At 46.9% G+C, this 25,853-nt stretch overlaps 2 protein-coding genes across 5 annotated transcripts; both read left to right on the top strand.

Moving 5' to 3' along the window:
• Nucleotides 1-42: 42 nt before the first annotated feature.
• Nucleotides 43-17,085, top strand: GPN1 (GPN-loop GTPase 1). Of its 4 annotated transcripts, none has more exons than XM_030036815.2 (14): nt 43-261; nt 360-453; nt 1,526-1,565; nt 3,082-3,148; nt 4,236-4,273; nt 4,801-4,879; nt 4,982-5,076; nt 7,422-7,467; nt 9,567-9,713; nt 12,054-12,136; nt 14,435-14,474; nt 15,197-15,287; nt 15,776-15,883; nt 16,514-17,085. In XM_030036815.2, exons 1-14 carry the CDS (start codon nt 172-174, stop codon nt 16,603-16,605), a joined length of 1,110 nt encoding a protein of 369 aa, XP_029892675.1. In that variant the 5' UTR covers nt 43-171; the 3' UTR covers nt 16,606-17,085. The 4 variants fall into 4 exon arrangements, with proteins under 4 accessions (XP_029892675.1, XP_040984680.1, XP_040984681.1 ...); XM_041128746.1 differs by lacking the exons at nt 43-261; nt 360-453 and adding exons at nt 8,897-8,966; nt 9,396-9,469 and having other exon boundaries at nt 2,961-3,148; XM_041128745.1 differs by lacking the exons at nt 43-261; nt 360-453 and adding exons at nt 8,897-8,966; nt 9,396-9,469 and having other exon boundaries at nt 1,549-1,565; nt 3,075-3,148.
• A 4,424-nt stretch (nt 17,086-21,509) lies between these two features.
• LOC115350828 (collagen alpha-1(I) chain-like) lies at nt 21,510-25,299 on the top strand. Its single transcript, XM_030036816.2, has 2 exons — nt 21,510-22,085; nt 24,967-25,299. The coding sequence occupies exons 1-2, from the start codon at nt 21,541-21,543 to the stop codon at nt 24,980-24,982; spliced, it is 561 nt and encodes a 186-aa protein (XP_029892676.1). The 5' UTR covers nt 21,510-21,540; the 3' UTR covers nt 24,983-25,299.
• The last annotated feature ends 554 nt before the right edge of the window (nt 25,300-25,853 follow it).

Here is a 25,853-nt window from a genome sequence, read left to right as displayed (position 1 = left end):
GGGCCCGTCCGGCGCGGGGAAGCCGCGCGAGCCCGCGGTGCGTACCCGGCCGGCGGCGGCGGCGGCAGGGCGACGGCCGAGTCCCGCGCGCGTCATGGCGGGGTGCTGTGGGGGCGGCCGCCCCGTCGCCGTGCTCCTCGCGCCCCGGAAGGACAAGCGGGTGCTGGGAAGATGGCGGCGGCGAGCGGGCTGGCGACGACGGCCCCGGTGTGCGTGCTGGTACTGGGCATGGCCGGCTCCGGGAAAACCACCTTCGTGCAGGTGAGGGGCGGCTGGTGGGCTGTGGGGAGCTGCCGGTAGGTTTCCCCCAGCGCTACCCCCGTGTCCAGCAGGGCTGACGCCTCCTCGTGTCCCCTTAGCGACTCGCGGCCCACCTGCATGGGCAGCGCTGCCCCCCGTACGTGATCAACCTGGACCCCGCCATGCACGACCTGCCCTTGCCGGCTAACATCGGTGAGTCCTGCCGCCCTGGCTTAGCCGCGGGCCGTGGCGGGTAGCGGGCGGTGTGAGGGAGGGGGTGGTCCCGGACCAGAGGTGTGGCGTGTTTGTGGAGTCCGCCAGAAGAAAGCCAGTGTGTTTTGCCATGAATAAATAAAACCATTTTTGGTATACTGCTTTTGCTGTCTTTCGCGAAAGCGGGGGGGAGGGGTACGTGAGGGGTTTGGCTAGGTTGCTTGCATTCTCTTTAAGAGATTCCAAGTCCTAACACAAGGAAGGCCTTTAAGGTGGTTTGGTTTTGTAAATTTAACTCCTTTCTCCTGTCAGTCTTTAACATGTGCACTTTTGGGACCAAAGGTATTCTTCCATCGCGTTTGTACATTTTTTTACATAATCTGGTGTGATTTGATATGTTTGGGTTCTTGTGGGTTTTTTTCTTTGTCAGCGATGACCATATTAACAGATTCAATCTGGTTCCCTACATCCACAACAGTGGTAGCCATATGCGCTACCAAATAACTTCTTTAAAGCACTTCAGGAGATATGAATTTTAGAGAACATACCTTAACAATAAAACAGTCCTTATGTGTAGCTGTTCCAAAGGGTTTACCAATCATTACGTTTGTGAGCGTCCTGTCTCTTAAACTTCCTAAAGTTTGTCAGCCTGCCTCTCCGGAGGATAAGAAAGGCAGTGTGGATACCAAAGTTGTTTTACTGATGTCAGATGAATAATTAGAGTATCTGTTCCAGTGCTGGATCTCTAATAATACAGTTACATACGTGTACTTTGTTAACTGATGTTGATCAGATGAGAATAAAATTCAACTGAAGCGGTTACTGCTAAATACCTAAATTAGTGGTGTTTCACATGAGTTACGTTGGGTTTCACATGTATGTTGAGAGCATAGCTAATCTGTTAGATTTTATTTATTCTGTTTGGGAGATTTTTTCTGTTGGTGCTAGATCTGTTACTGAGACAAAAGGATACTTGCTGGAAAAAGAAGGGCTTTCACCTATCAGCAAATTGATGAAGAGGGATATTTTAAAAGCGATGTTCTAAAACTATTTATACGTCTTCCTCCTCTAGATATCAGGGACGCTGTGAAGTACAAAGAAGTCATGAAACAGTATCCTTTTTTTGTCTAAATAGTGATATTTGGAATCTCAGATTTTGTGAAAAGAGTCTGTCACTTCTGCACACTACAATGAAAGGTGCAGGAGGTGTTGGAGATTGCAGTAAGGCAGAGTGTTGTGGGAAGATCAGAAGTTTTTGACTATGTATTTCTTGCATGTGAGGTTCGAAACATATCTTCTACAAGATTTGATACTTAGGTCATTTTCTCCTGTGCTAAATAGTACTTTTTTACAAATAATAGGCACTCTGCCCACACCTTTTTTTTTTTTTTTTTTTTTTTCTGTTGTTCTGTCAAAGAGCTTATATCTTTTTTTGTGGAAGCCAGCAGCCTTTTCTCCATGTTTTAAGAAGTCTAGTTTTATTTGTTACAAACAAATACGCGAATTCCTATTTGCCTGTGGTAGGTGGAGAAAACTATTTCCACTTTGTTTGACCATAATCAGCACTGTTGTCTTTCTGAATCTCAAAGACATTGGACAGTTGGCTCTTGCTGCACAGTAGTTTGATGACTATAGTTTAGTAACATTACACTAAAATGACTGCACTTCCAGAGGGGTATGGAGGTCCTTTATCTCTTAAGCAATAGCTGGTGCAGATGGAGATAATATACAGTGTTTGGATTTGACTTGCTAGTGTGACTCTTAAATTTAATATTTTAGACAAAAATAAAGATGGTGGGGGATAGGATTCTTGATTTTGGCTGTTGTTTGATTTGGAGTTACCAGAAAAACATCCAAGTATTAAGTTTCAGTTTGGTATGTAGGTGCATTATTTGCTTTATTGTGTCTGTTAGCCATTACTGGAGTTTAAGCATGTCATTAAATAATGCTTAAGGAGAGTGTCTGGCCTCATGTTTGGATATTGAGAGTAGTGGCCCTAGAAAATGGTATGTACTGATGAAAATCAGTGCTGGTTCTTATGCAATTAAAAAAAAAAATGATTCTTTGTTTCTTTGGACGTAATTAGTATACAGATATATATGTGTGAGAAAGGATTTTGAAATCCTCATATTCAAGCCGACACTTCTTGTATCTTTACAACATTCGTTCGCATTATAATTTAAATTCTGCTCAAAATTTATTTGTGCGAGAAACCTTTTAATTATCTTTTGAAGTATAAATTTTTAAAATTAAGTGTATTCAGGGCATTGTTAAATTCTGAGTTACTGGCTGTGTTGTAAATCTTTTTGGAAAGACAAAGAAGGCTTTGATGTATACACATATGTATATTTTGTCTTTGTACAGAATGCTAATGCTTGAATAATGGCAAGGAGAAACCACGGCATAGCCCCTTTTCCTTTTGTCAATCACAGTGTTCGGGCAAGAGAGAGATCACTTTGTATTTGTTATGCTACTGCATCACTTAAAAGACTTAACTGTATGTTAAGGGCATTGTCTTTTGCTGCAAGGTATCCAATGTGCATTGTACATGGCCAACTAATACCAGAACTGAAGAAGCAGCCCTCTGAGGTCTGCATAATCATCTGCTTTCCTAAATGAAGTGTCTAGATATGGGCTGGGCCCAAATGGTGGAATAGTGACCTCTCTCAATCTCTTTGCTACAAGATTTGATCAGGTACGAGGTTGTTCCTACGTGATACTGTGCTGGGAGGCTGTGGGATTTTTTGTGTATTTGGAGCCTCAGAGAGCACTGTGTTTGGTTAGCCTCCTAATTATTTCTTTGGAGTTAGAGTATTCTCCGTACAGAACCATGTATTTTACAAAGCTGCCAAAGCACATTAGCTTTCATTTGAGATATTTCAGTTTTTCAGCTTTTTTAAAAGTAGAATTTAGAAGCCACGCGTACAGAACATTCTTTAGTCTTTGTACATAACTGTTGTGTTGCACTGTGTTCGCTTGCGGCAATGAAAGAGGCACTCGGGATGACAACGAGATGGTTCCGAAGCAACGGCAAAAAAGGAACTCTTTATTGTCTCTTACAGCATACTTACATGTTACTAACACAGGAGCGCATATCTGGCTCGGCTGGGATGTTTGCCAGTCCTCAGAACAGTTAAAGATAAAAACATTCCATACGCATACTCGTTACTGTCTTCAGCCACATCTTCCCAGGCATACACCAGGCCATCCTGCAGCCCGACCTTGTAAAACTAGTTCTTCAAAGGCTTGGCAAACATGCAGCACAACAAATTCTAACGTTCACTCTTGAAAACAAATGCCAGGTGTTCCGAGCTGCTCCCGCATTTGCTATAAAATCTTTCATATGAATGCTCTGATTTTGAAGTAGGGAAGCTCACTTCTGGAAATGGGTTAAGTTTTCCTAGGGTTATTTGATAACTGACTGCTCTCTTAAATCATAATGCTAAGTCAGTGCTGGGGTGGGAACTTGGGCAAGAAGAGATTGAGACAGTGCACAATCTCTTAGTAAAAAGGCAGGGAACAACTGCATTTGTTATACCATTTCTTTAGCCAGGTATTAGAACACAGACAAAATCAAGGTTGTCTTTGACCTATGCAGCGTCTAAGCATTTTCACACTTCCTTAGGAGGGCATTTTCACACACTGAAAAGCTTAGAGACTTTAATCTTCTTTTGATACATACATGCAGCTGTGCAAGTTAATGTAGTTTCTGTTACGAAATGATCATGAGAGTTTCTTGTTGTGAACCTAAATACAAAGTATACTCCTTCTTTTTCAATCAGGTGATGAAGTTTATTGAAAAAAGGCAAAATGCATCCAAGTGAGTACATTCTATCAAGTTCTACTTTTCTGGGATCACTGTGGGCAAACCATATGAAATCCTAAAAAGGCTCTCTGCATGTTTTCTACTTGTTTTTCAGCCTTGGTGTAAATTTTATGTGGAAAAGGGCATAGAATTAGAACAGATAAACAAGGATATATCGAGGAATGTCTGCTGATTCCAGTTCTGCTTTTCTTGTCTTCCATTAGACTGTAACTTTTCCTCGCGCACTGTTCAAATAGGCAACAATTAATTCTTCTTCTCAAGAGTTTGCAGTACTAAGTGTCAAATGGATCTTTCAACTTTAATAGAATCTGAAGAGAGTATGTGCTGCTTAGTTACAAAACTCACACAGGAAATTTTCAGGCATGCCCATAAATCTTGTCACTGTTTGGGAGAAGCTTTTCTGATCTGTAACAGAATAATCATGTGATTTGCCATTACGTGCTTGTGGTAATCTAGTCAGAACAGGACCTTGTGCTTAACTAATTTTCCCTTATTTTTTGTCGGTGATGACTTCTTACCAGGTATGTTATTATTGACACACCAGGGCAAATTGAGGTATTCACCTGGTCAGCATCAGGAACCATCATAACTGAGGCCTTGGTAAGTGTTTTCTACATGACTTGTCAGTGAGGCTGTGTGAACGAAGTTGCTGTTGAACAGCATGTACTTCTAATTAAAATATCTTTTACTTTGTGTTTCCAGGCTTCCTCTTTTCCTTCAGTTGTTGTTTATGTGATGGACAACTCTCGCGGTACTAACCCAATCACCTTTATGTCCAACATGCTGTATGCCTGCAGGTAAGAAAAGCTGAAAATGCAGTCTATCTGCTTTGATTGCTGTGTCTCTGATGCTTATTTTAGAGGGGAATCATAGAACAGTTTGGGTTGGAAGGGACCTTTGAAGACCATCTAGTCCACCCCCCCTTCCATGGGCAGGGACATTTTTCACTACATCAGGTTGCTCAAAGCCCTGTCCAACCTGACCTTGAACACTTCCAATGGTTGGGCATCCACAGCTTCTCTGGGCAACCTGCTCCAGTGTCTTGCCACCCTCATAAAAAATTTCTTCCTTATGTCCAGTCTAAACCTACCTTCCTTCAGTTTAAAACTGCCGCCCCTTGTCCCATCACTAGAGGCCCTATCAAAAACTGTCTCTCTGTTTCTCTTATAAGCCCCCTTCATATACTGAAAGGCCGCAATAAGGTCTCCCCAGAGCCTTCCCTTCTCCAGGCTGAACAACCCCAACTCTCTCAGCCTTTCTTCATAGGAGAGGTGTTCCAGTCCTCTATTTTCGTGGCCCTCCTTTGGACCCACTCTAACAGGTTGTCCTAGTTTCAGCTGGAATAGAGTTAACTGTCTTCCTAGTAGCTGGTACAGTGCTATGTTTTGAGTTCAGTATGTGAAGAATGTTGATAACACCGATGTTTTCAGTTGCTGCTAGTAGTGTTTAGACTAATGTCAAGGATTTTTCAGCTTCTCATGCCCAGCCAGCGAGAAAGCTGGAGGGGCACAAGAAGTTGGCACAGGACACAGCCAGGGCACCTGACCCAAACTGGCCAACAGGGTATTCCATACCATGTGACGTCCCATCCAGTATAGGAACTGGGAAGTGGGGGCGGGGAATCGCCGCTCGGGGACTAGCTGGGTGCCGGTCGGTGGGTGGTGAGCAATTACACTGTGCATCATTTGTACATTCCAATCCTTTTATTATTGCTGTTGTCATTTTATTAGTGTTATCATTATCATTATTCGTTTCTTCTTTTCTGTTCTATTAAACTGTTCTTATCTCAACCCGTGGATTTGCTTCTTTTCCCGATTTTCTCCCCCATCCCACTGGGTGGGGGGGGAGTGAGTGAGCGGCTGCGTGGTGCTTAGTCGCTGGGTGGGGTTAAACCACGACACAGGTCCATGTCCTTCTTGTACCGTGGGCCCCAGAGCTGAACGCAGTGCTCCAGTGGGGTCTCACGAGAGTGGGATAGAGGGGCAGAATCCCCTCCCTCGATCTGCTGGCCACACTTCTTTTGATGCAGACCGGGATACAGTGGGCTTTCTGGGCTGCAACTGCACATTGATGATGCCTCATATCCACGTAATGCTGTTTTGGTTATCCTCTTAGTAGTTTTCACATTGGATAAGCAAAATAGTTTAGGTGTCAGTGGGCATCTGGAGGTCATTGGGTCAAAGCTCCCACTGAAAGCATTAAATAATCCATGAGACGTTAGTGTGATAACCGCTAGTTACATGAGATCTAACACATTGCCTGTTGCTTATAAAATCATTTATCTAAGATGTATCAAGATAGCCTAGTTTAAGCTTCTTCTTGTAAACACGTAATATTTTATTCTATTTTTTTAATGTTATTGATACTTTCAGTGATTCTTCAAGATTTGTTTGGAGCTCAGCATAGCATGGAGTTGTTGATTTATTGTCTTTTTCCTTGTACTTGGATTTATCTGTTTTCTTTCATGTTAAACCAGGGACTAAATACCTATGTAAGGATCAACATATCTAGAGCTGTCATAATTCATGATAAATGTTGGTAAAAGGTTTTCAAAAAACCTATCAATCCTTGTACCAAGGTCAAAAGCTATATCACTGTGATAGGAGTATGCAAAATGTGTCTTATTACATGCTGCATTTTCTGACACTAGTGTTGAGCAAAAGATGCTAGAATATATACAGTGAAATGAATATGTAAGCTCACGTTTCAATGTAGTTTTGCTTTATAGATGTTTTGAGTTGTTTGAATTCATTGCTCAGTTCACAAATACCTCAGAACCTAAGGTTTGAGTCAAAATAACTAGAAAATGCGGAGAGAGTTAAAAACTTGGATCTGAGAGTCATAGGAAATAGTAATCAAAGTCAACTGGGTGCGTAGAAGGAGATTTTATATCTTACAGATGTGCGCTTACATCTTGGGAGGGCATATTTTGTTCAACTATGGTAAGCAGGATTTGGGTGAAAATTACATTCTAGTTGATGTGGAGGAAAATACTTATCTTTGAAGTCAAATGTATTCAGTTTTGCACAAGTCTTGTCTGCCTTATGCTTAACTTGTTTTCTATTCTAGTGAGATTTAAATTAATTTTTAATGGTTTTTTGTGGTGGTTTTTTTTTTTTTTGTCCCCCACCTCCTGCCCCAGTATCCTGTACAAGACAAAGCTACCTTTCATTGTTGTCATGAACAAAGTAAGTTAAAGCTATGGTTTCTATGTCCTAGTGGAACATTGTTCTGTTTAGCTTGCTTGGCTGTACTGTTTTTGTCTTATCACAATAATAGATTTTCTAGAAAAGAGAGGCTGGGAGGGAGCTGCAGGCTGAAAACTGAATCTAAAAGTGGTCTTTAATCTGGTATATAAATGCACAAGAAGAATCAGGGATGGACAGTTACACCCAAACATTCAAGTTGGAGATGATACTAACAGTTTGAAAAATGTTTTGCACCTTAACCCTAGGCTATAAGGGAACTTAACTTTGTAACGTAAGGGTAAGTTCATTACTGAACCTGGTCTTACAGTCCCCTGCTTCCTCAGAACAATTGTCTTAATCATTAATTATTTCTACTCAGCAGCAGACTGATGACTCACAGTGGGAATTGTGTAACACCTGCCTGTTTTGAAGAAAGAATCCCATGTATTGTAGCAAGCAAAACTTAATAAAAAGTGTTTGGTCCTGATCTGTGACACTAAAAATATGCCAGTATTTGCCAGAACACAGATACTGACTAGCCTAAGGATACACCTTCACTGTTGTGTAAGGTACTTGTAGCCTTAAAGGAGTGCTTTTGAACTTAACAGCTAGCTGACTCTTTAAACATAACAATTTCACATATTAAAAGAATCCCATTAGATTTTTGGTGCGAGTACTCTTCCTTTTCCCCACAGACATCCTTTGTATTCAAGAAATTGCTCCCCAGCATAGCAAGCTTTGCGTGTGCACACACGTATATCCCATACACTTCCTCTAGAAAACCCATGCTTTGAATGTGAAATTTTACCTCACGCCAGCCGAGTAGGATTAGTGTCTGATGTACTCCAACTACACACATCTTCCCAGTGACCCAAATCATGCATGTCTTTGATATCTGCTTGCTTACTTAGCAAGTTTTTGTACACTGTTTTCTTTCTAACTCAAGACAGTAATTCTAGAATAAGCTGTTAAGCTTTTTCTCTATAAAAAGGCATGAGATAGGAAAATCATTCTCTCTTAAGACTGAAAGAAATAGGACTTCCTTAGTATATGTAAGGAGAGGAGGGCCCAAGGCTTAGGATTCATAACTTTAAACTTCATTTTGATCTGATGTTCAGCCTTTGGTAAAAATTAAGGGCAGCAGCATTTGAGGAATTTTTGACAAGCATTTTAAAATTGACTCTTGATAAGAATGGAAGAATCCCAAGGAACTGATATATGTGCAGTGAGAAACACATAGATTTAAGGAATGTTAACATTTGCAGAGGAAAGGAAATGTAATTTCTAGAGTTGATTTAATTTTATTTATAGAACTTAATCAAGCTAACTCTAAATAGTCAGGCTTTGACCCTTGATGGAGTCAGTTCTGTCTCAAATCTCTTGAGTAATGCTAAGCAATACTTTCTTCATCTATTTTCTTCCTTCCCATTGGTGCTGGCAAATGAAATATATCAGAGTTCTAGACACCTCATGTTGTGATAATAGTGGATATACATGTGGTAAGCTATGTTTATAAAACTATTTAATAGACTGTTTGCATACTAATCCATGTAAAATTATGGAACCATCTCACCTGTTTGTGTCCATCGTCTTGCACTGAGTTTAGATTATAACTTCTTCAGGTCAGAGCACAGCTCACTTTTTATAAGGATCCTGTAGGCTGTTACCCAATGTGGAAACGGCTCCCTCTCCCCCCTGACCCACAAGCCAATCAAGAAAGGATGGGATCTTCAATGAGGACTGTTCGTGTCTGGCCTCAATCATATGATCTAATATTTACAACTTAAACTTTCTTGTACAGTGTGCAGTTTTTGGATGCCCCTTTCCAGTAAACCATAAAAGCCTTTAGACTTGCAATTGTTTCCTTAAACATGCCTTCTTAAAACTGGGATAGTGGTTGTTTGTCTTCTCTTGCTGTATTCAAGTAGTTGGTTTGATAAAAACAGAGCTTGGAAATCTTCAGAGCAGGGCTGAATATTTTGAAAAGATCAGCATTTTGAAAGTAAGTTTAAAATGGAAATTTTTTATTTGTCCGCTTAACAGCCTAAGGCTAAGAATTCATCATTATTACTTACGAAAATTTTTTCTTCTCCTTCCAGACTGACATAATTGACCACAGTTTTGCAGTAGAATGGATGCAGGACTTTGAGACTTTTCAGGATGCCTTGAACCAAGAGACATCCTATGTCAGTAACCTGACTCGTTCTATGAGTTTAGTGTTGGATGAATTTTACAGTTCACTGAAGGTAAGAATCTTCCTTTTTTTACTAGCTCTCATAAAAGCCTGGAGAAGAGAAAGTTGAAGGAGGATATTATTGATGTGTATAAACACCTGATAGGAGGATGTAAGGAAGACAAAGGTAGGCTGTTTTCAGTGGTGCCCAGTGAAAGGACAAGAGGCAATAGACATGAAGTGAAATACAGGAAACTACAGAAGAGGAAAAAAGAATTAACTGTAATTTTACTGATTGAGCACTGGAATGGATGGTCCAGAGAAACTGTGGAGTCTCCATCCTTGGAGATACTCAAAACACACTCAGACAGGATCTTGAGCAACTTGTTCTAGTTAATCCTGCTTTTTGAGCAGGAGAGGTTGGACTAGATGATCTCCAGAGGTGTCTTCCAACCTCAGCCATTCTGTCCTGTAAAAGGGCTTTGCACTGCCCTGTTGAACTGGAATCTGTTGATGAGCCTTGCACTGGGGATGAGGATTTGCTGGTTTGAACATAAAGTAACTTTAGTTGCTTGTCACACTGAGTGGCAGCCTGAATGAATTGTGATTAATCATCAGAAGAAAGCTAAGATAGGCTGGTAAGAGGTAATGTTCTGTGTTGCAGTGTTTCCCATGTGAGATAATTTTCCTTGTTCTGAAAGTGTCAAGTACAGTTGGGCAATTTACTATGTAGGAAGAAGGGAAAGAATCTCAAAAACAAACAAACAAAATCCTGCATATTTGCTGATGCAAGAAAAAGTGTTGGTTTTTTTCCCCACTTACCAGAGGACAAACCCATTCTGTTTCTCTGAAAACACTATACATTGGAGGATGTTAATGGTCCCATAGTCTGTGCTAAAAGGGTTCAGCTAATTGTGTTTTTCATCAGCTTTTACTTAAGAAAAAGCAAGCAAATGGCTTTATGGATATTACAAGAAAGGCAATGAAAATAAATAAGTGATTCCATTCATATAGATAATGGTAATTTAGCCAAAACAAAAATATTGTAAGTGCCCTATGTGAAACAATATACAGTCTTTGTAATGGTGCCGTATACAGGACTAAAGTACTTCCTAGTCCTTATTTGCTAATCAACTGTTTATATGCACGTCATATATATTAGAATAGTAGAGTGGAGAGCGGGACATATGCAGAGGATTATACAGTAGAAGGCAGCTTGTATTTCAGTGCAATGAAAGTATAAATATTAATATATATCAGCACAGCGCCTAGACTAATGCTTAAAATCCTTTGGAATGCTTGATTGTCTGCATATTTACTGTACTATTGATAAAATGCAAGGCTCTGTTGGAAAAAGTCTTCCATTTGAAAGTGAGTACTTAAGACTGTCTTGCTTATGAAAAAGAGGGAGAATTTTCACTAGAGGATGTAAGATTCTTAAGGGTCACCAAGTACTGGCTAGTAATAGTCTTAATTAAAGGTATTTTTAGATAATTGATTTAATAAAAGCAGAACAAATGGCCAAAAGTGTAATGACAGACAAGTTCAAATTAGAAAGCAGATGTACATTTTGAATGTATTGCCATAGTAACTGATTAAATTCTCCATCTTTTTGCTGTTCTGGGGGTTGGATTGGGTACCTTTTAAAAAGTGCTTCAGCTAAATACAAATACAAGTAGGCAGAACTTCAGAGGCAAAATGTCAGTTCTTGTGGTCTATTTTGCTCTTTAATTCTAGTCCACTGATATTGCAGCAGTCATAGTAACCACTTATAATACTAGGTTCAGAATGAGAACTTGGATTATTAACAATAACCAAGTAAACAGAAGAAGAACTTGATCTAAGAAGAACTTGATCTTTCTTTTGATTTGCCCTCTCTTGTTCATTATGTTTAGGCATTGTAATGTCTTAACTATGTTTTTTGTGGCGTATTGAGATTGGAAGTACAAAGATGGGTGCAGAGTCAGGTTTTTTTTTTTTTGATGGGTGCAGAGTCAGGTTTTTTTTTTTTTAATGGTTGCTCTCCCCCTACCTCCCCCAGTAAAATTTGTAAAACAGACAGGAAAACCCAGGTTCCTGAGTTAAACAAGAGAGAGAAAGAAAGGAAGAAAAAAACCTGAAACAAACAAACAAAAAAACCCCAACCAAAAACCAGAGGTAGCAAACATTAACAGGTGGAGAAAGAGGTTGAAAGTAGGAATGACAAAAACGGGAGTTTTACTGCATACTCTTATGCTACTGTGATGATTAAATGGGTATCATCAGATCCCTCTTTTTTTTTCCAGTTTAGGTGGTTTCTTGGTTTTGTTTTTTTAAAGATACTGCTTAGTCTTTCCAGCTCTGATCGTCCATCAGTTACCTAAAAACTTGGTTCAGTTACTCTTCAGTTCTGGTGTATGGTTTTCTTTTATAGGTGGTTGGTGTTTCTGCTGTGCTCAGCACAGGACTGGATGATTTTTTTGTTCAGCTTTCTAAAGCTGTAGATGAATATGAGAGGTAAGGTCATAACCTTTGGTCCCTGACCCAATGAATACTTGAAGTTACTGATTAATGAGCCCACTCCTTTGATTTGAAGGACTGCACACTTTTCACAGCCAAGGTGGTCTAGGGTTTCTAATAAACTTAAGTGCAAGAGTCAGCATAAGAAGCAGCAGTCAGAAGGAACTATTCAGTGGTGAATTTTTGTGCTAACTGTTCAGTGAAAAAGTAAAAGCTATCTGTGCCAGCAAATCTGTGAAGTCGTTTTTTTTCCTCTGATTCCATACAATGATCAAGGTTTGAATTGTCCTCAGGAAGCTAACAGATCAGTTTGGCAGACTGAATAGATAAGCAAGTTGAAATTCAGTAATTCTTTGAGAATTTGCTCCTCACTGGATTCCTCCCCATGAAATACTGCCAGGCTGCTCTATAACATTAAAAAGCAAACCTGGTAACTTGGATTACTTGGAAATACCTAAACCAGACCATAGATTATTTATTGTTAGAGGAAAATATATCATGCTGGATTGGATAGCTGGAGAGAGGCTGCTACAGCTTCATGCTCCCAGGTCTGATTAGTCTGGCCTGGTCATGCCCCCAGGTCTGCATACTACCTAGTCTTTGCTTACATGCAAATAGACACTTTTATTCCCTTATCCCTTTATTTCCCATGCTTGTTCCTCCCCAAATCTCCTAAATCCCTCCCTTTTCCCACCTTTGGTTCCTCCCCTGAACATCCTGTAATAAATCCTGTGCTATCCCGAAATGCTCTTTCCCTGCATCCCATAATGTGTCCCGCACCCCTAGGCAGCCACCCTTCTGTGCTCACAAGGTGATCCAGAGCGCTCCCAATGAGGCATGGTGATGGGTTTCATGCCTGGACCATGGGGCTGATGGCTCTCCTGGGACAGCCCTGGGAGTAGCTGGGATAAGGTATCCCTTATTCCGAGTCCTTAATTTGGATTCCCTGCCTGCCACCGTGCCCTTGTGTTCTTCTGGGCTTGTTGGGATGTGTCTTTGATGGTTCGATGGCTCTCTGTGATGGGCCTGGGAGTATCTGGGCAGAGTATTATTTGTGCTTTCCCCTCCCTCCCAAATGTCTCTTTGTGCTCTTTGGAGGTGCTGAGGAGTTTTATACATAACCTAACAATTATTCTGGGATACACTGCCTACATAATGAAACCCTAGTTAAATGTTTCACGTAAGCCGCCAATGTGCTATTGCAGCCCAGAAAGGCAATCATATCCTGTGCCGCATCAAAAGAAGTGTGGCCAGCAGATCGAGGGAGGGGATTCTCCCTTTCTACTCTCCTCTCATGGTACCCCACCTGGAGCACTGTGTTCAGCTCTGGGGGCCATGGTACAAGAAGGACGTGGACCTGTTGGAGTGGGTCCAGAGGAGGGCCACGAAAACAATCGGAGGACTGGAACGCCCCTCCTATGAAAAAAGGCTGAGAGAGTTGGGGTTGTTCAGCCTGGAGAAGGGAAGGCTCTGGGGAGACCTTATTACAGCCTTTCAGTATGTGAAGGGGGCTTATAAGAGAGACAGAGAGACAGTTTTTGATAGGGCCTGTAGTGACAGGACAAGGGGTGATGGTTTTAAACTGAAAGAGGGTAGGTTTAGATTGGGCATAAGGAAGAAATTTTTATGGTGAGGGTGGTGAGACACTGGAGCAGGTTGCCCAGAGAAGCTGTGGATGCCTCATCCCTGGAAGCGTTCAAGGTCAGGTTGCACGGGACTTTGAGCAACCTGATGTAGTGAAAGATGTCTTTTCCTGTGGCAAGGGAGGTTAGACCAGGTGATCTTTGAAGGTCCCTTCCAACCCAGACGATTCTATGATTCTAAGAAGTGGGTATCCACATCCACTTTATCCTTACTTCCTTAAAGAAATATTTCAAAGATCCCATAGTACAATAGTTTGGAAGTCTGTGAACAGTCTTTTTGTACGAGATCCAATTGAACTGTCTTAGGAGGCACAAGTACTGGCAGAGAAAGTCATGTCTGTGATAAGAGGAGAGTGATAGATGAGCTGATTAGGTATGACAGTGAAATGACTCCCTCAGTCAAGCTGGTTTAATTTCTTATCCAACGAGACAGTGTGAGAAGGGTTTACTATTTTAATGACATGTTCACTTACTTTGCATCCATTGGTTTCAGAATCCAAATCTGAGTAAAAAGTACCATTAAGTCTTTCTGAAATGTCTCTCAAACATGAAAGCCTAGAGAAAACTCTTTCTGGGGTAGAAACAAGCCTCCAAGATGACCTTACTTAATTTTAGTTAAGACTGAATACAGTCTCTTTATTTATCTTTTCAGAGAATACCGTCCAGAATATGAGCGCCTGAGAAAAACACTGGTAAGTATTTTTAACTATTGTATACCTGGGCAGTGTATCTTGGGGTCACTTTTATGCACACAATTGCCTCTATGGTGGGAGGGTCTAACATTTAATTTACTGATCATACTTATTGTGGAAAGACTCCTGTCCTGAAGCTCGCCATCTGTCTTTTTTTACTAGATTTGGTGGAGCATATCTTCACAAAAATAAAGATGTTTTGTAAAACAGATGTTGCTCAGTGTTTTAGTGCTAATAATTTATTTGGGCAAATTGTGAGAAAATGATTGGGAAAGATTTTTATATCTTCCATTCAGAAGGATAGAGACTTTTTTAAAAATAACTTTCCAGAGTGATTTGTTGAGAATATCGCTGTTATCTTTCCGCACCAGTGACGTGTACTGTTTTGACTTAGACAATTAAAAATGAAGACTGAATTGCAGTACCAAAATCAGTAGCTCTGCTCACCTTCAGTTCTGGCTGTCCAAAGGAAAGTTCTCTGCAGGCACAACTCCACTGAGTTTGGCTTCCTGATGCTGCTGAAAATGTTTTGGAAGTCCATCGTGCTGGAGGTTGCTTTCCATGTTTATCCCTAAGTTCTCTGTAACCTTAGTTGTAATGTAAGACCTGCTTATTGACGTCCTCTTTCTGGCTGGAGGACAGACTGCCAGTACTGGGTGAGATTACTCTTCTACTGATGTTTTAAATATACGCAGAATTCACATGTAACTTTGTACCTACAGGAGAAAGCTCAAAATAAACAAAAGAGAGAGCAGCTGGAACACTTGTGGAAGGACATGGGCAGCGTTTGTGTGCAGGGCAACACACTCGCAGGTACCTTACTAGGAAGGTTAAGTTTACTGCAGTTGTCTGAAGACTCTGCCTTGAGAAGTCATATAGTACTTTTCTGTCTTCACAGCAAAAGCGTGAAAGCAGCTTCATGTTAGTGGAGTGGGGCTTTAGTTCCTGTGGGATGTGTCAGACTTAGCTCTTCTGTGTGAGTCACAGCCATGAGGAGAAAAAACCCTGCTGTGTAGATAAAGCAGTGGACATACTAGAAGTAATGAAATAATTTAGAAAAGCTGAAACAGTCAAATTAGAATATGAGAAAGCTCTGCTCTTGTTGGAACTGTTGCTTATATGAGGTTGAGCATGGTGCTGATGCAGTCTGTCCTATGTCTTTGGAATCCAGAAGCAGCTTTCTGCCCCTTTAGAGTAGGTGTTAATTGCTGCGTTTATGTACAAATAGAAATTGTCAGGGCACACACTAACTTACTTGTTAGCATGCTGTTTTGTGTATAGCCATTTCTGTTCCCTTGAAGGGTCTGATGATGCTTCTGCAATGGGTCCCTCCGAGCTGATCCTAACACGAGGAACTCTTGACGAAGAAGAAGAGAGGCAGAGTGATACTGATGACATTGACCATGAAGGTAAGGGAATGAGGGATCTGATCCAGTCTAAAAGCTGCCTGTCTAGTCAGGAAATACCCTCTGTATTTTATTAACAGGATTGACTGTAATGAGAGCCTAGAAAACAAGCAAACATTCAGTCATTAGGTGTCCGAATCTGTAGCAGAAGCCCAGCTGCAATGCTTAGTCCAGTGATATCACTCTCTAACCTTTGTGAAATTTCAATTGTAAATTTTCTATTAAAGTAATTATTTTTAATAGGTGTATAACATGCATAAACCAGACAACTTGTTACGCGTGGAGCATGCAGTGACCTCTGAACTTCATTAGCGCACAATATGTTTCATCATCTTTTTGGCCTTACAGTTTCTGGCCCTGGCTCTCTTCCCTTTTCCTGTGACTCCTGGTCTTGGAGCAATATTCTAAGTTCTTACAGTGTGTGATTTTTCTCTTATATAGCATGCAGACTTAATCTTCATTCTTTTCCTGTTCCATTGATTTTTAGGATCGCTTATTTCTTTTGCCTTGTAATGAAGTTGAAGATCAGACAGACTTTATGTGTTGGCCTGACTAGCCTTACTCTAGCTTTCTTCAGTAATGCAAGTAGAACAAGTGCTGAAATAGTGCTGAACTGTGGATTTCTCCCCGCAGTTACTGAGGAGAGTCATGAAGAACCAGCTTTCAGAAACTTTACGCAAGAGACGCGGATGAAATACCAGAGAAGCATCAAACCGAGTGAATGAGACCTTCGGAAATAGAGGGTTTGGAATCCCTTGTAATGGAGTTAAAAGTAAAGGAACAGCATAAAGAAACTTGCATGGAACCATGCATGAAGTCTTATATCTGTGAACAACTTCCTCTGACATATTTATATCTTTCTTCCTGCAGTAACTGTTGGCTATATGAGTTGAAGGTCTTGTATCCAACTGACTGCACGTTTGGCTGTCTGCCACTGTGACTTCCTGAAGCTGAAGGAACCACATAGGACTTTCTTTTGCTCCAAATTCTTTAGATGTGCCTGTTGAGAGCTCAGATTTTGAGCTCTGACAGTATTAGCATCTAGAGTATTTCTTGGTCTCCAGAAGTGTGTTCTGTTCACCTTGTGCAGACAGGTGTCTGCTGCAGCCAGGACACGAGTGAGATCTCTGCTGCATGAAACTTCATCAATCTAGTGTTTGATGTTTTGGTTTTAATTAAATATATTTTATGTACTAACAAATGCATGATGGTTAATAGCAGGAGATTTCATTTCACCTTTCTAATGTGAGACTTTTTTTCTATGCTTACAGCCCACCCATACGGATGCACAGCAAGTGCATCTTAATTACATTACAGACAGAATACAGATGCCTCCTAGGAAAAACCTGAGTAAAGAAAGTTCCCAGGAGGGAAAGTAATTAAAAGAATCTGGCTTGATTCTGCTGAGAACCGAAGTATGCACGGCTGTGCACCGGCTGCATATATCTGCAGGTAATGTAAAACAAAGGCATTTCTATAGATGAGTGCTTACATGGAAGGTAGACAAGGACTTGGAGATTGGCTAGTACTTACTTCCCTGGCAGGTACCACAGGCACAGATGTTCACTTGCTGTTTACCATTCTGAACTCTGGAATCTTTCTTTTCTTTCGCTCCACACAATGCTGTGGCCTCATTTGAGAGATTTCTCAGTGGGAATCTGGCAGCAGTCTGCCAGCACAAGTTCTATAGGTTTGTGGAAAAACAATTTCTGTGAATTGTAAAAGTATAGCTGGCAGGGAAAGGAGATTGACAACCAGCTGTTACCTGCTAGCTCTGAAATGCTTACTGCATTATTAATGCAGAGCTTACCAACAGTACAACAATTTCAAATATAGATAAACTAGACTGATGCTAGTAAGAAGTATTAGCAGAAGAAAAGCTGAAACAAAGATGTCATAGCATACTGGTAAGTTTAAAATAATACATTTGTTGTTAATCATAGAATCATAGAATGTTTTGGGTTGGAAGGGATCCTTAAAGGTCATCTAGTCCAACCTCCCTGCAATGAGGGCATCTTCAACTAGATCAGGTTGCTCAGAGCCACATCCAACCTGAGCTTGAATGTTTCCAGGGATGAGGCATCTACAACCTCTCTGGGAAAACCTGTTCCAGTGTTTCACCACCCTAACTGTAAAAAAATGTCTTCCTTGTATCTAGTCTAAATCTACCCTCTTTTAGCTTAAACCTGTTGTGCTATTGCTACAGGCCCTACTAAAAAGTCTGTCCCCATCTTTCTTGTAAGCCCCCTTTAAGTACTGGAAGGCCGCAATAAGGTCTCCCTGGAGCCTTCTCTCAGCCTTTCCTTGTAGAAGAGGACGTTCATCCTTCTGATCATTTTTGTGTCCTCCCTCTGGACTCGCTCCAACAGGTCCATGTCTTTCCTGTGCTGAGGACCCCAGAGATGGATGCAGGACTCTGGGTGGGGTCTCACCAGAGTGGAGCAGAGGAGCAGAATCACCTCCCTTGACCTGCTAGCCAACTTTCTTTTGATGCAGCCCAGATACGGTTGGCTTTCTGGGTTGCAAGTGCATTTTGCCAGCTCATGTCCAGCTTTTCATCCACCAGTACCCGCAAGTCCTTCTCTGCAGGGCTGCTCTCAGTCCCTTCATTCCCCAGACTGTATTGATACCGGTGGTTGCAACAACCCATGTGCAGGACCTTGCACTTGGCCTTGTTGAACCTCATGAGGTTCATATGGGCCCATTTCTTGAGGTTGTCCAGGTCCCTCTGTTCTGCCAGTTTGTTGCCATGCACAATGTGGATCCCTTCAGTAGCTTGGCTTAGACACTTGGTCTACCTCGTAGCTGACCCCTGTCTCAGTTTCCTCTGTTACTAGCATGTGGACATAATAAGCCCCTGAGGCCTGCAGCCCCAGTCTACTTGCTGGTAGAGACCTCACTTGTATGCATGCATGCACATGCTCCCACATGTGCACACAAAATCCTCTGCCCTGTGGCCTGGACTCCCCTGTTTCCTCTGGTAACCAACTCCCCCTGTTGCTTCGCCCTTAATGCACCACCACCCCGCACCCCCGTCCCTCGATCAGGGACAAGGCTGGCCAGACAACCCTCTGACCAGCAACCTGTTTACATGTGAATGGAGCCCTTTATCCCCTTATTCTTCTATTTTCTGAGGCTTGTTCCTCCCCAAGCCACTCTTACACTGCACTGTCCCCATCTTTAGTTCCTCCAGTAAACATACCATAGTAAGTTCTGTTTGATGCCTGTGCTCTTCCCCTGCATCCCATATTGAGTCCGGTAGCCCTTCAGCAGTAACCCCCCCCCGCAGTCTGTAAGATGATGTGGAGAACTCTGCTGCTGGCTTGCTGTGATGGGAGTCGCCCTGGACTGTGGGGCTGGGGGTCCTCTGGCACAGCCCAGGGAGGAGCCAATGCAGACACTTCATTCAGTTCATGGGGATGAGCTTTTTATCACATAACCTACCAGGGAACCACAGTTAAAGCTTTGGAAAAATGCTTTAAAACTAAGAATAATCCAAAGAGATTTTGGTAGTTGGATTCATTTGCAGGATAATCTTTTGAGGGCCAGCAACTTGAAGAGAAATCACTTTGCCCATTTTGTTGATTTCAGTCATGTTTTAAGGAAGCATGTGCAGAAGGGGGCTAAGGGGAGTAGCAGCCCCATGCTCCCCACCTCCCTTTGTAGCCTGGAGCTTTTGAAATTTTCTTTCTGCATCACTCTGTCCAGCTCCTGTTTTTTAATTCCTCCCTCTCTGTCCTGTTGCCCATGTGATCTTTTGCCTTTCTCTGTCTCTGGGCAGCTCCCTGTCCTTATTAATTCCTCCCTTTCCACCCTGTAGCATGTCGCTTTTGTCCTTTCTATGTCAGTCTCTGGCTCCCCAATGACCCTATTTAAGAATTCCCCCCCCCGCTTCTTTCTGTATGCATTGCTATTCGTTTTGCTTTCCAGCTCTCTTTTTTTTTTTGGCTCCGTGTCCCTATTTCTTAATTTTTCCCTCTCTGCCCTGTAGTGTGTAGCTATGCGCTTTGGTTTGTGTTGTTCCACCCTGCCGCCCCCACCCTGCCCCAGGCCTTCCCTCCGTCGTTTGCTGTCCGGGCTCCCTGACCCTGTTGCTTTGTTCTTCCCTCTCTACCCTGTTCTTTGACACTTTTTTGTCTTTCTGCATCTCTCTCAGTCCAACTCCCTGCCCCTGTTCTGCTTTCTTCCCTCTCCGTCATGCTGCCCATCCCAGGTTTTTCCTGCATCTCCATCCTGCTCCCCGGCTGGCCGCCTTTGTCGGTCTCTGTGCTGCTCCCCCTCCCTCTTTGTGCTGCCTCTCTTCCTCTCTCCCTGCCGCTTCTTTCTCCCTCCCTGTCGGGCTCCCTGTCCCCGTCCTTCTCTCTGGGACCCGCTCCCTGCTTTCTCGTGCTTTCTTGCTACACCCCTGCTGTCCAGCCAGCTGCCGCTTTTCTCCTCTCTTCTAGTGTCCTGCTTCTCGTTTTTGGCAGCCTTCACTTCTGCCCAGCAGCCCATCGCTCCAGGAGCCAGCCGACCGACCGACCGCGCGTTCCCCAACAGACCGACGAGCGTGGCTCTGGGACCGGCTGCCGAGGTGTCTCGGGGCAGGCGGAGCGTCGGGGGGGGGCCCGGAGCGCAGGACTCGTTAGGCGCGCGACTGGACTGAACGAACACTGGCCGTCCGTCCCCGTTGCCCTCCGGGCTGCGTTTGCGCTCCCTTTGCACGGGGCGAGGGGCCGTGAGGGAGCCCAGGGGAAGAGGAGGTGAGGCGCTGGGGGGGTCGGGCCATGCCCCGACCCTGTTCCTGCTGGGCTCCAGCTGCGGGCCGGGGCTGAAGGATCCCCAGGTGCGGGCAGTGAGGCTGATGGCGACGGCCCCTCCCTGGAAAAGGGGGGCCGCCGGGAGCCCAGGCAGGAGCAGAGCGGTGGCTGGGCTGCGGCTGCCCCTCGGGAGAAGGTGAGCGGGGCTGGGCGCCCCTCGGACCGCGAAAGTCCCAGGCGGGGGTGGCCCGGGGGAGGTGGGGGGCCGCCTGTGCCGAGGCCGGGGGGGGGGCCTGGGGGCTCACAGGGGGGCCGGGAGCACGTGGGCCGAGGGGGGGGCCCGGGCCCCGTGGCGGGGCTGCGCAATCGCCCGGCGGGTCCCGGGGAAAGCCCCGAGGAGGACGACGGGGTTCATGTCGGACATACGGAGCGGTAGCGGGGCGGGGCCGCTCCGGGCGCTGCCGGGAGCTGGGCCTGGGGTGCCGCGCCGTGCCGGAGACGACGGCGGGGACTGTCCGGAGCCGGCGGCGGGAGCGCGCCGGAGCTGCCCGGAGCCTCGGCGGGGATTGCGGCTGCGCCGGTGTGGGGGTGGGCGGAAACGGAAGCGGCGTCCCCTCAGGGTCAGGCAGCAGGGCGGGCTGCCTCCCGGGGCATGCCGGGAGCTGTAGTTTTCGCGGACTCGGCGGCCGGGCAGCAGCGTGGCTCTCGGGCGCGGCGTAGTCCTCGCTGCTGCCGCCGCGGCCCCCGGAGTCCGACCGGGTCAGACTCAGGAGCGTCGCCGGTTTCGCGTAGTTTTCCGCGGGCTTCCCGCTGCGCCCGCTCCCCGACCTGCCGTGCGGACGCGCCTCCCGGGCGCATGCGCCGTTCTGCGCGGCGTGGGGCAGCCCGGCGTTCGCGCGCCGGCTCCGGCCCCTCCGGCGCATGCGCGGTCCCCGGGAGCCGCGTGGCGGTGCGCAGGGCGCGGGTCTCGGCGGCAGCGGGCGAGCGCCGGGACCGCGGGTGAGGCGAGCGATCCCCTCCGGCGGGGGCAGGGGGTGCCTCCTGCCCGCTGGCCGCCCGGGGCTGCCGGGACGGGAAGCTGCGAAGCGGCCACCACGGCAGGCTCCCGGTCCGCCGGAGGCGAGCCGGGCCAGGGCAGCGCCGGGGAGTTCCCCGAGAGCCGGTAGAAGGGAAGAAGGGACGGAGGCGGGCACCCCCCAGGCGCGGCCAGCGGGCGCCTCCCCGAGTCGCCAGAGCTCCCCCGGCCCCGCTCGGCCCGTGCGGCTGCCCCCAGCTCCAGCCCCTCCCCTGAAGCCTGTGCTGTGGCCGCAGGCAGCCCCCGAGCCCTGTCGTGAGGGCAGCAAGCCGGCCCTGCGGTGTTCTCGAGTCTCCCTTAACGTGGGTGCCGCTAGCAGCGGCGCGGGGAACGAGCGGCGTCTGCGGAAGCCCCTGCGGAAGGAGGGGGCTCCGGTCAGGGTCGAGCTGCGGTAATAACGGTCACTGCTGCCTCTTTCCCTCTCCCAGAGGCCACGCTGTGGGTGCGGTTGTCCGTTCGTCCCCCAGGGATGCCGTTGAAAGCAGCAGCCTCAGGCTCGCGTGGGCTGTCTCTGCCTGGCCTCCCTCTCCTCGCGGCGCAGGAGCGCAGAGGGACAGGCGGAGCGCTTTACTGGCTGTGGGCAGGAGCTGCTGAAGCTGCAGAGGCCACAGAAAGGTAGAGAAGAAGAAACGGAAGGCTGACTGGCTGGCAGCTGCCTCCCGCTGCAGGCAAGAGAGAGCCTGCCTCTCCGGGTGTGGAAGGATCCCTCCTCGTAGTCCACATCAGGTCAGACTGCCAGGGTCTGTATGCATGACCGGCAGCGGGGTACGGCCATGTAGCGAGCGAGCGAGGCTACATGTCTAGGAGGCCTCATCTCGTAAGAGCCGTGAGACGCTCGCGTGTTCTGTTATGTGGAGGACAGCCAAGCGACTGGAGTTACAGAAGAGGAAGGGAGGAGAGGAGGAGAAAGAAGTGTCTGAGGTGGTGAGGTCTCCTGGCAGCTCCAAGAGCGAGAGCTGTGGTGAGTCCTGGGCCCTCGGGGCCCTGTCGCTCCTCTTGTGCATCCGGGTCCCTCCCTCCCCCTCTCCTGGCCGCCTTGCTTTCCCATGCTGCTGTGACGTTTGGGGGTTGGTTTGGTTTGGGTTTTTTTTTTTTTGTGGTTTTTTTTTTTTTGTTTTTTTTTTGCTTCCCTGTACCTCTCCTCTTCTGGCTATTCTCTTGTCCTGCTCCCTCTTCCTCTCCCCCTTTCTCTCTCTTGTTCAACTGCCCCCCTTCCTTTTTCTCTCTGCGTTCTTGTCCTGCTCCCTCTCCCTCTTCCCCCCCGCCCCCCCCGGCCCCCCATCTTTGTCCTGCAGCCAGTCCCTGTTTTTTTCCTTTTCGGTCTCCTTGTCCTGATCTGCATCCGCCTCTTTCTCCCGCCTCCCAATTTCTCTGGCCCGTTCCCTGGTGTTCTTTTCCTCTCTGCGCCTGTACGTGCCGCTCTGTGTCCCTGCCTTCCTATCTCTCGTCTTCCTACTTTCTCTTCTCTCTCTATCCTTTGTCTTGCTCGCTGTTGCTGTTTATTTTTTGTCATTCTGGATCTCACTGTCCCCGTCCTCCTTCCTGTTCATCTCTTGCTCTCTCTGACCCTTTGTGCTGCTTCCTGCCCCTTTTTTATTCACCCTCCCTCTCTCTGCAGGGCTCCTGATACTTCTCTTTCTAAATTCCCCAACCCCCTGTGCTTCTCGCGGTCTCTGGCTCTCTCTCTGGGGCGCGCGCTCTCGTTGTCATTGTTCTTGTCTGTCGCTCTGTCTTGCTTCCTGTCCCGTCGTTTCTCGCTGTATCCCTTTGTCCCGCTCCCTGCTTGTATTCTATTCCTCTCTGTCCTGAGGACCGTCCCAGTTTTTTATCTGCGTCCTGCCGCTGTCCTGATTTTGTCCTTCTCTGCCATGTTCCCTGTCCCTCTTTCTGTCTCTTTTCCTCTGTCCCTGCTGCTTATTTCTCCATCTCTGTCCAGACCCCTGTCCCTTCCCCCCCGTCCCGCCCTGCTGTCCCTCTGCCTTGCTTTCTTTCGCTCCCTTTTCTGTCTGTCTCTCTCTGCCCCATTCCCTCTCCCGTCCTTTCTAACTGTGTCCCCCTGTCCAGCTAGCTGTCTCTTCTTTCTTTTTTCTGTTCCTCAGTACTTTTTTCTTTTCCCGTATCTCTCTCCCACTGCCCAGTCGCAGTTGGTTTTTTCCCCTCCGATGCTGGCCTGCTCTTTGTCCCTTTTGTCTCTCTCTGTCCTTCCGTCGTGCTCCCTGTGTCTATTTAATCCCTTCATCTCTGTCCTGCAGCCCGTCGCGATTTTTTTTTTTCTCTTCCGTCCCTTTGTCCTGCTCCCCGTCCTTGTCTCTCTTTCCCTTGGTTCTGCCTCCCGTCTTTTTTTCCTTTCTTTCTCCATCTCTCTGTCCTGCTCCCTATCCCTCGCGCGCGCTCTCTGTTTCTGCGTCCTTCTCCTTGCCTTTCCCCACGTTCTCTGTCTTGTTCCCTCTTTGGTTTTCTTGTTTTCCGGGTGGCTGGGCCCGGCTACCCGCGGGGGTGCTTCGGCTCGGGGGTTTGGGGTGGGGGCCTGGCCGTGCCGGCGATGGCGGGGAAATAAAGCCTGAAAGGGCAATCGCGAAGCGACGCCCTGCCTGTGCTGGGGCTGCCCCGCAGAGGCGTGGGGCCGGGCCCTCCGCAGGTCGCGGGCACTCCCCAAAACTGCGCGTGGGGCCCCGGGGGTGCGGGGCTGCGGGGGTGGCTACGCTCGGCGTCGCCCGTGGGCGCTGCAGGGTCAGAAATGGAGAACAAGTTTTCTGTTCCCGGGGCTTGACGACAGGCTCGCGCGGCTGATTTTGGGGCTCGGAAACAGACCGAGCTGCGCGGCTTTGGGCCCAGAAACAGAGGTCCGGCCCTGCGTTTTTGGGCCTTGAGAACAGGCTCGGCAGCCGGGGTTTTTGGCTCCCAAAGGGGCCCCGAGTCCGCTGGCGTGGGGGCCAAAAGCGGAAGCCGGCGTGGCTGGTTTGGCAGGCGGGTGGGAGGGTGTTGGGGGCTGCGGGGGGAAGCAGGGGGTGGGCAGGGTGCGTGGACCCTCCCCGGAGATGGGGGTCTGGTGGTGTCGGACGCCGAAGTTCGGGAGGCCGGCGCGCAGCAGGCCGCACTCAACATTCTGCGATGGTCTGTGGGGGGAAAGGCGCTTTTCAGACCCCACGTGCCCTCTTTGAGTCCAGCTCTTCTTTCTGCGCTGCTCAGAATAGTTGTTCAGTAATTAATCGACCCGAACTAACGACTATTTATACGGCGTGTAACTCTGACGTTTAATCCCAATGCTCCAGTTTTGACAGCAGTTGATATACAACCTTGTGGAAAGGCCAGACTGTTGCAGGTAGCTGGAGCTTGTAAGGAGAAGCAGCTGAAATGAGCTGGAGCTTCAGTGCGGAGCTGGGGCTTCAGCGAGCCAGAACTGTAGCAAGCGGGAGCTGGAACGAGGTGGGGTGTCCGCTGTCTGGAGCGTGCATTAGCCAGAGGCAAAAGTACCTGTGGCTGTAACGAGCAGGAGCCACGATTAGCTGGAGTGTCCGTCGGCCGGACCGCGCTCCCAGCACGGCCAAAGGGCGGCCGGGTGCAGGCAGGGCTGTCCGCAGCAAGCAGCTCCAAGCAGCAGGGAGGCGAGCCGTCCTTCTGCCGGCGGGGAGCCCGGCCTCTTCCCTCGGGGATGCAATCCACGCCACGCTCCTCTCTCTGCGTGGAGGGTCTAGCCCGGTCCGTTCCCGCGGGCAGAAGCGAGGTGGGGGTCCCCCGGCTCTCCTGGGGCAGCCCCCGCTGCGAGGGGGCGCGGGCGAGGTGTCGTTGTCCCCTCGGTACCGGGCAAAGGGGAGAGAAAGCGGCCGGTGGGAGCTCCTGGGGTGTGGAGAGCCCTTCCGGCAGAATCCTCCCCTGTCTTTCACCCGTTGGCTGGTGTGGACAGGCAGGTTCATTTCTTTGTCTCCTCTTTCCCAGTGTCACCTTCCGCGTCACACGAAGAAAATCCCGCGTGGGTAATTCCGCTTGCTGCTCAGGTAATCGCACGTATCGGGCTGGGGGAGCGGAGAGAAACACTTGCGAGTTCGAGGGCGCTACAGATGCTCCACGTTAAACCCACAGAAAAGGCAAATTTGCTGCTAGTGCAGAAAAGCTGATGGAAAAATTGCTGTTAACAGATCGTGCCCTGTTCTTGCACTGG

Source organism: Aquila chrysaetos, chromosome 15 (assembly GCF_900496995.4).
Source record: "Aquila chrysaetos chrysaetos chromosome 15, bAquChr1.4, whole genome shotgun sequence".
Lineage (NCBI taxonomy): Eukaryota > Metazoa > Chordata > Aves > Accipitriformes > Accipitridae > Aquila > Aquila chrysaetos.
This window is presented reverse-complemented; position numbering and strand designations above follow the sequence as displayed.